This window comes from Poromitra crassiceps (genome assembly GCF_964638095.1).
Source record: "Poromitra crassiceps genome assembly, chromosome: 1".
In the NCBI taxonomy this organism is placed as follows: domain Eukaryota; kingdom Metazoa; phylum Chordata; class Actinopteri; order Beryciformes; family Melamphaidae; genus Poromitra; species Poromitra crassiceps.
In genome coordinates this window covers 45787155-45796593 of record NC_139623.1, presented here as the reverse complement: position 1 = coordinate 45796593, position 9439 = coordinate 45787155, and the positions used below count along the sequence as shown (strand labels likewise).

The 9439-nt window shown below is 42.9% G+C and overlaps 1 protein-coding gene across 2 annotated transcripts; it reads left to right on the top strand.

The window, feature by feature from the left end:
• The first annotated feature begins 786 nt into the window (after nt 1-786).
• serpinh1a (serpin peptidase inhibitor, clade H (heat shock protein 47), member 1a) lies at nt 787-6431 on the top strand. Of its 2 annotated transcripts, XM_083660432.1 has the most exons (6): nt 788-901; nt 1292-1439; nt 2403-3027; nt 3106-3204; nt 3941-4173; nt 5283-6431. In XM_083660432.1, the coding sequence occupies exons 3-6, from the start codon at nt 2430-2432 to the stop codon at nt 5583-5585; spliced, it is 1233 nt and encodes a 410-aa protein (XP_083516558.1). In that variant the 5' UTR covers nt 788-901; nt 1292-1439; nt 2403-2429; the 3' UTR covers nt 5586-6431. The 2 variants fall into 2 exon arrangements, with proteins under 2 accessions (XP_083516557.1, XP_083516558.1); XM_083660431.1 differs by lacking the exon at nt 1292-1439 and having other exon boundaries at nt 787-901.
• Nucleotides 6432-9439: the final 3008 nt, after the last annotated feature.

Here is a 9439-nt window from a genome sequence, read left to right as displayed (position 1 = left end):
ACCCTGGAAATAAATGCTGAAGAATAAGTGCACAGTATGTGAACTGAAACAGAGCATCCGTGCGGGTGACCTGACGGAGCCATATTTTTGTATTAGGCCAGATTAATTGCCCTAAGGCTGATTGCAGGCTGAGGCTATAGTTCAGTGATGATGTCATCAGTGATGTCATCAGTGATGATTTAATCAGTGATGATGTCATCAGTGATCTCTTCAGTGATGTCATACATAGGCGTTGTGACATCATTGTGACATCACTGATGATGTCATCAGTGACACACACACACACACACACGAGAGAGAGACTGAGGGAGAGGGAGATAGAGGAGATGGAGAGAGAGAGGGGGGAGAGATTGACGGAGAGGGAGAGAGAGGGGGAGAGAGACTGAGGGAGAGAGGGAGACATGTGCACAATAGGGCAGGCGAGGCCACGCAGCAGCCGAGCTGCGGGCAAGGGCGTGCAGCAGCCGTGCTGCGGGCAGCGGACGAGCTGCATATGTGAGGGGCAGCTTGGCAGGCTGCAGGGCGGGCAAGGCCGCTAGCATGCCGTGCAGTGGGCGAACCTAGGAATCGGGAGGGAGGGGTCACGAAAACCTACCCTCAAGGTTTTTGGGGGTCGCGGCTCAAAAAGGTTGAGAACCAGTATGGGACAAATCTCAGGCTTTAGGACCTGGAGGGGGAGCATTCTTCCGCCACATCCCAGGCTGTAACTGGATACCATGGGTGGGCCTAGCCAGCTCACTGTGACTGAAAATCTCTGCACATCTCTTGTACACTCCTTTTTCCTGTCCTCCAGGATAATCCAACATTATCTAGCACAGACTGCTGCTGAAGGATCTATCCATTTGTAAGCAAAGGGGTCAGACAACCACCCTGTGCTGATTTGCTGACAAAGCCTAATAAGGTAAGAGAGTTGGGAGTTGGGAGTTGGGGGGTGGGGGTGTGGGGGCAGTGGTCAACTGGTGGGGAATCTCTGCCCAGGCATGCGGAAAGAGTGAAAAGTGTTCAAATTCAATGTAGCATGGCACCTAGTAAAGCATTGCTTCACATTCCAGTGTGGATTTAGGAGTGTGGCTGAATCAAGTTGTTGGTAAAGTCTGAAAAGCAGGCCGAAAGTAGGAAAAGTTTGTAGCAAAAAATTTAAAATGTGTGCCTGTTGACACATTTCGAGACTTTTAGTGTGATTATTCAATGAGATGGCTATGCAAGTATGTGAAACATCTGATTAGAGTGCACTATTTGCATCTTTGGCAAGGAATTAACCCAACTTTTGTCCTTGTTTTGTCTGTGATAGGACATTTCTCTCTTTGCTTTGTCTATTTATTACATTGCCAATAATAATGCATAGAAACGAATACAAGATGCATTCGCAATAAAGTGCAAAAGATTGCCAACACATAAAACGGCAAAAGAGGAACAACGCCCATTCATACTGTGGCAATGTAAGTGTCATATCCGATGAGATGAACCATCTTTAAATTTGTACGTGATACCATACTTAAAAGCAATGACTAACAAGGGCTCTTAACCACATTGGTTAGAAATTGTGAAATTGGCCAGCGTAGAATATTCAGATGAATATGATCTTATTCGAAATGCTTTTGGTGAAATGAAGGGATGTTTTGCAGAAAGTGTGTCCAAACTCAATTTAACAATTGGCCAATGGGTCATTTGACATCTAAGGAGATAATAGTAAGGAGTCTAAATGTCAAACACTGTGTTGCTGTCCTAATAATATCCATGGTGTTCTAAAGACGCTATCAATAGGAAAAAACACAAAACATATTTATTCAGTAGTAAGTTGAATATACTGTTGCAAAGCTGAGAATAGTGTAGCCTTGTGTTAACTGTCAAAAAATACAAGGTTATACTTTAAAAAAAGTCATTTCTTTCAGGCTAATTGAGGTCATACCACTCTATCTTTCTGTAAAGATCTTGTGGCATAGCGGGCCTGTTGCTACTTGTCTGCGAAGCTCCTGAGTAGGGCAGAGTGCCTTAAGAGAGTGTTTGAATTCTTTATTCAGTTATAACATCTGTGTGTTGCCAAGAAATGAACCACTCAGACCTAGCTGCAGCTTGGCTACTTCCTGCAGCTGTCTACATGGCTGAGAGTGGCTTGAGGTCAAATACAGTAGGAGAAGTCTACTTTATGATCTATGTAAACTGCTGAGTAAAACCTAACCTAAAGCACCTATACCACAACATTCCATGGCATCCTGATCTGGGAGAAATCGAGGAGAATAAGCCATTTCAATTCAGTTTTAGCAACACAATTGAACGTAGTAAACTGAGACTATTACAACAACACACGTCAGGAGAAGATACCCTTCCAGACAAGATGTTCTCTTGTCAGGAACATGATTTTCCTCCAAGCGAGTGATCTTTGTATTTGTGTTTCCTCATAGGTCCTCCTCAGCCATTAGCATTATACCATGTGGGTGACAAACCTGGTAGGCCTGGCCCTGCTGGTCACTGCAGCCTCAGCTGCCAGCGCTGCCTCAGCAGACAAGGTCCTCAGTAACCATGCCAACATCCTGGCTGACAACAGTGCCAACCTGGCTTTCAGTCTCTATCAAAACATGGCCAAGGAGAAGGACATGGAGAACATCCTCTTCTCCCCTGTGGTGGTGGCCTCCTCTCTGGGTCTGGTGGCTCTGGGGGGCAAGGCCTCCACTGCCTCCCAGGTGAAGACCCTACTGAAGGCTGATAAAGTGAAAGACGAGCAGCTGCACTCTGGCTTGGCCGAGCTCCTGACTGAAGTGAGTGACCCGAAGACCCGCAACGTCACCTGGAAGATTAGCAACCGCCTGTACGGGCCCAGCTCGGTCAATTTTGTTGATGAATTTGTCAAGAGTAGCAAGAAGCACTATAACTGTGACCAATCCAAGATCAACTTAAAAGACAAGAAGAGTGCTGTGAACTCCATCAACGAGTGGGCGGCCAAGGCCACTGATGGCAAACTGCCTGAGGTCACCAAGGATGTGGAAAAGGCTGATGGGGCCATGATCATCAATGCTATGTTTTTCAAACGTGAGTCCATATGAAAACATATTTATAATGTTACTCCTTTCATTATGGCTAGAATTAATTTGAGTTTTTTTTAAACAGCTCACTGGGATGAGCAGTTCCATCATAAGATGGTGGACAACCGTGGCTTCCTGGTGTCCCGCGGCTACACTGTGTCAGTACAGATGATGCACCGCACAGGTAGGTATAGAGAGATAAATTATCTTCAGAAATAAATCTGGAACGCTTTACATTGCTTACTACGCATTCATAGTACCTGAAGGAAAGCTAATTCATAATAGCTATATGGCACATTCATGGATGCTGATTCAAGTCAAGTCAAGTCAAGTTTATTTGTATAGCCCTAATTCACAAGCATGTCTCAGAGGACGTCACAGAAAATATGTCTAGCTAAATCTAGCTGACACAACAGTAACAATTACAGTAGTAATAGTAACAAGATTGAACAATCATATGATAGGAAAAGGGGAGAAAAGGGGGGTGGAATGTGGTGGAGGAGAGAACATTGAAGGGAGGAGATGGGGAGGGGATGAGGATTAATTCCTTGCAACCTCAAAGAGGTTACTCAAAATACTGTAACAAAGAATGATGGATAATACAAAGGAGTAGCTAATAAAAGTGAGTTTCCAGGTTGGACTTTCATTTTGAAATAGTTGCTCTATAAGTTACGCAATTCTTTACGCATTAAACATGTAAACAAAAGTGACCTATGAGTTGACCCAGTATGAATCATGGATGTGTACATAGCTGATATACAAACCACTTGTCCTGGTGTTTTTGCTGTTATGTTTGTTCAGGTGTAAAGTGTTCCCACTAAATCATGGTATAAGATCTATGGGATTCCCAAAAAAGGGGGTTTTAAACAGACATGCCTCATACAACAAGCATTGCAGAACGACTCCTAATTCATTCACAGGTCTCTATGGCTTCTTTGAGGATACAACCAATAAGCTGACGATCCTGAGTATGCCTCTGGCCCATAAGAAGTCCAGCATGGTGTTCTTCATGCCCTTCCATGTGGAGCCTCTGGAGAGACTGGAGAAGATGCTGACCAAGAAGCAGTTGGCCACCTGGATGGGCCAGCTGCAGGAGAAGGCTGTAGCCGTGTCTCTGCCCAAAGTCAGCATGGAAGTCAGCCACAACCTGCAGGTAAAACATGCAAGAGACCAAGAGCATCAGTTAGTAATGGCTTCTGTTATCACTAGGGCACATGAGCAAAGTGCGGCGAATCTCGACCATCTCAATCCGGCCCCCAATGTCCTCAAAAGAAAAAAAAAGAAAAGAAAAGAAAAAAAAAAGAAAAGAAAACAACCCCCCAAAAACTCAATAAAATTCAGAATTATATATTGTATATTATTGTATATTCATATAATTATGTATATATTATAAATCTGATCTTTTACAGCCATTGGATTTGTATCACTATACAGTATGTGTATGTACAGTATATATGTGTGTGTGTGTGTGTGTGTGTGTGTGTGTGTGTGTGTGTGTGTGTGTGTGTGTGTGTGTGTGTGTGTGTGTGTGTGTGTGTGTGTATGTATATATATATATATATATATATATATATATATATATATATATATATATATATATATATATATATATATATATACAGTACACACACACACACACATATATGTATACACACACACACACACACACACACACACACACACACACACACACACACACACACACATCGGTATCGGTATCGGTATGGCCCTCTGGGGAAAACTTTTGCCCACCCCCGCACTAGTCGATTAATCACAGGAGATATATTGTATTTTTTTCACCCAGTAAAAATAATTAATTCTCATCAAAAAGGTCTCAAAAACATCCAGTAAAGGGTTAACTAATGTAGGCGGGATAAACCTGGGGGCATGTGAAATAGAGTGCCTCTGAGAGGCTGTTTACAAATGAGCCGCTAAAACCCAGCAGCTTTTCTGAGCTGGAGATACCGACTGTTTGCAGTAACAACATAGATCGAAGGCTTTCCGTCTCTGAATACCTTAAATTCTGTTTATTTAACGTGGCATAATGTAGAAAATTATTGTTCAAAGAAATTTGTTCAATTTATTTATTTATTTGTTTATTCCTAAAACCACAGATGAACGATGAGTCCACTATTATGCACAGTGTCGACCAGTAGTTTTGATAGTCGACTAGTCTGTGAAACCCGTCAGTCATATAGGACTTTACCTCCTGCCTCAGGACCGTCTCTCTCTCTCCCTCTCTCCTTCTCTCTTCGTGTTTAGAAACACTTTGGGGAGTTGGGCCTGACGGCGGCTGTGGATAAATCCAAAGCTGACCTGTCCAAAATCACTGGGAAGAAAGACCTCTACCTGGCCAATGTGTTCCACGCTTCTGCCATGGAGTGGGACACCGATGGAAACCCCATTGACACCAGCGTCTTTGGAACGGACAAGCTGAAAAACCCCAAGCTTTTCTACGCTGACCACCCTTTCATCTTCTTAGTGAAGGACCAGAAAACAAACTCCATCCTCTTCATTGGCAGGATGGTCAGGCCTAAGGGCGATAAGATGAGAGATGAATTGTAACCTCACCTTGACCCGAATGTCTAAGTTCAATGTGTGTGTATATTTTCTGCTGCAATATGAGAGAAGTGGGACATTAAATGTACATAACCCCACAAGTAGCTACATTCCGGAAATGCCAGCAGTATTTCCCAATACAAGACTGAAGAGATCTTTTTGTGTATTTTTGTCCTGTATATTAACGAGCAAAGCATTGCCCAAAAGCCTCAACTTTATGTAGGAGAATTGTTGGCATTAATACGTGGTATTTTTGTTCTGTAATATCAGATCACATTACGGGTTGGATACTTACATTAAGTATGATTTCCCTGATTATGCCCTTAAAAAACACTTCTTCGTCTTCTTTGCTGTATCTGTGTGGGTCACGGTTTTCTTGATGTAGCCTAACTGAGAGGAGACTGTGTGATACATTGTCTTCAAAATGTGCCAAAGCAAAAGTTGTTTCTGTGGTCTTAACAATCAATGTAAAAAGTGTACACTGTAGAATGTTGCGTTTTGGGAGGTTTTGCGATGCTTCATTTAACCTACATGACCCAAATATCTTAAGTTTGGCAAAAGTGTTTCAAATTTGGGAGACTTTGACAAACGTTTTGCACATTATTTTGTGACCAAGCTGTTGCATTGCTTTTTGAGTTGCAGTGATCTACCCTGAAAGCACTACAGTATAGTCTACTACACTGGCAAACTAACCACTGATCAATAACTGATTTGATATCAACTACAGGATCTCTAGAATGTGTCTGCTCATGGTTTGACACTGATAGTTTCAAACAATGCAATGGTATGAGACTGTTACAAGCTTCATCTTTTTTCTTTTCTTCTTCTTCTTTTTTTACAATAAAAATAACAAACCAAACCAAAAAGCGTCATAATTATTTTAGCTGTTTGGAGTTGGTATTTCCATTTTGTGTGATCAGAAGACACTTTTTTTTTTGCTGGGTGTTCTTCTGCAGTTGTGTTTGAAAATCATCTTGTCATAGCAGTTTGGCCTTGGGCAGCTTTGATTAAGTCTGATTAGCATGAGAAAATTACAGCTATGGGAATGTTGTCTACAGACAGCTGTACCTTTTATCAGCGAGGAATGTTATAGATTAGCATTAATGGTATATAAGGAATGTCATAGATTCGTATTAATGGTATATTAACAGAACACATTTTTTGTTTGTGCGAAGAGCCTTCCATCTGTGCTGTCCTTGTCTCTATCATCTGCACTTTTGTTGATATCTGTTGGTGAGTTAGTTTTTTGCCTTGCTTTTCCTGTCTTTTAAAGTGATACTGCTATATAGTTTTAGATACTGCTATATACTGTAGATACCAAGCTAATTGCGAGAGAGAGAGATGGAGAGAGTCAGAGAGAGAGAGGGGGGAGAGAACGAGAGAGGGAAGAGAGAATTGGAGGATGAACCAGTTCGGATTCGTAATGAAAATGTATGCTTTTGTAATTAGTAGCGTATTAATTAGTCGTTTCGCTCATATAGGCTATAACATACACATTTAAAAATATTTGTTTCTTTAATAGGGTAGGGATGTGTGAGATTTTAATTCTAGCCTATTTCAATAGCCTATACCAGAATTGTCCACTCGGCTTAAGCTATTGTTGCATGGTGCAATTGCAGGGAGAGAGGTTACTGTATAGCCTACTGGCCGGTGTTGTGTCAAAAAGTGATTTGCTGCCAGAAACTGATTTCGATCCGCGAGACCGCGCACTGTAGGCTACAGAGCTGCCTCAGTGCCTCTACCCACCCTGTGCACCGACGACCGACCCACCCAGCCTGCCTACCTGGCCCAGCTCACACCTTCTCCGGGGAGACCCCCCTCCAGGACATGGCACACTAGCCGAAGACTTAAAATCACCCCTCCCCGTGCTACACACAGACTTCCGCCCCGCCAGACCCTCGTTCCCCTGGTAATCCAATTCAAAACACAAATCACTTTTTCACACAAAACCATGACAAACGAATTCTCATTGTTAAATCAAGGTGTGTTTTTTTCTGCAATGTAGGTTAGTTGAAAATCAACATGGCATTCTGAGGGAAGTGTGTCCGCGCGCGAGCCGTGCGTAATGGGCCTATCCAAGCGAGGATTTCCTGCACTGCGCCGGAGAATACTGTCTGCGCTCAGGCGTACGCCTGGCGTAGAGTTTTTTTTCCCGCTAAGACCAGCTATTTGGTGGCGTTAAAATTGAGAGCACCCAAGGCTTTTTTTTCTAACACATTGCGCTGGGACGCCTATTTTGGAACGGGCAACGCCCAAACCTCTCGGAACATACCGACGGTATCTTCGCCAGAGCGCAAAATGACACTTGCAGGAGACAGATGATAGGCTAGAGGCCCACGGACACGCCTGGGCCACGCCTACACCTGCATCTGCGCAAAACTGGACGGTGGAGGCAGACGATAGCTTGACGCTGGGAAGATAGCAATAAGAGCCGCGCAAACGGCAGCGCAAACGATAGCGCCGTAAGACGATAGGGCCCTTAGTGATCCATAATAACAGATTAGTGCTGTAGCTGCTCTACTTGGATGAGAAAAACTCTTGCTGAAACCCATAACATTTCCAACATACCACATGAGTTTGCATTATTAGGATTGCTAACTGACTTGTTTAAAGACAAGATTAAAAAGTAACATTAGTAGGCTAATACTGATATATCTGTTATGTATTGAAAAAGAGACCACTGGCCAAGGGAAAGTTTTGTATTGCCACTGCTATGTTTTGGGACTTTTAATAATAAGTATCTTACGCCACCTAGAGGAAATATGATGTAACGTTGATGTGTTCAGCAGATTCATAGCTACAAAAAAACATTGTTTACATGCTTGATAAAGCACAACTAAAGACGATGTCTATGGGAAACTTTTCATAATATATGGCTATACAATCAACACACTAAACTAAAAACAATAAACTAGTATTGTTGTATTACTGTGTGTAACTTAGTACTGCTGTTTGCACCAGCAAATGATATTGACTATTGCAAGTGGTTTAACGTTCTTCTAATGATTGAATCATGTTGTATTGCACAAGCCAGTGAAAAAAAATCATTGTTCCTGATTCACTAAAAAACATTGATTTGAAAATAAACGTAAATCTTTTATGAATGAAAATGAATGATCTGAATGTTCTGCGTACAGGCAGGAGATTAACCACCTGGTGACCTGGTGCACTCAACACAATCGGGAGCTCAATGCTCAAAAGACAGTGGAGATGGTTGTGGACTACAGGAAGAACGCAGCCCCACCTTCCCCTGGGTGACTCCCCAGTCAACAATGTGGAATCCTTCCACTTCCTTGGTTCAATCATCAGCTGGGATCTGAAATGGGAGCCGAACATCAAGGGCTCTATCTTTCCCCTGGCCTTAGGCGCTAAACTGGCGTTAAACGAAAAAAAACACGCTTTGCGCGTGCCTACCCATGACTCGGGAAGATAGCATCATGTTTTTACGCCTCGAAATGCACTTTACGCTGAAGAGGAGTGGCGCAGTGCCAGAATAGGCCAGAATGGGCGTTTCGGCCTTAAATACCAGCCTAAAGCTATCTTCCCAAATGGCATTAATTTTGCGATTAGCGCTTTTCAAAACCAGGCCTTATTCAGTGCGTCGCCCCGGGGATGCACCCACGGCGTAATTCAATCCCTATTTCTGCCGCTATCTCACTCTCTCCCCCCCCCTCTCTCTCACTCACTCTCTCTCTCTCTCCTGCATCAATTTCTGCCCCTATAGCGCACTGCAAGCATCAGATCTGAAATGTAGGCTACACCACAGAATGACAGAACCATCACTATTTTGGAAGAAAGGCCACACTAATTTATATGTAGGCACTAGGCAGGCACAATGACCAATGAAAAAAAAGTTGTTA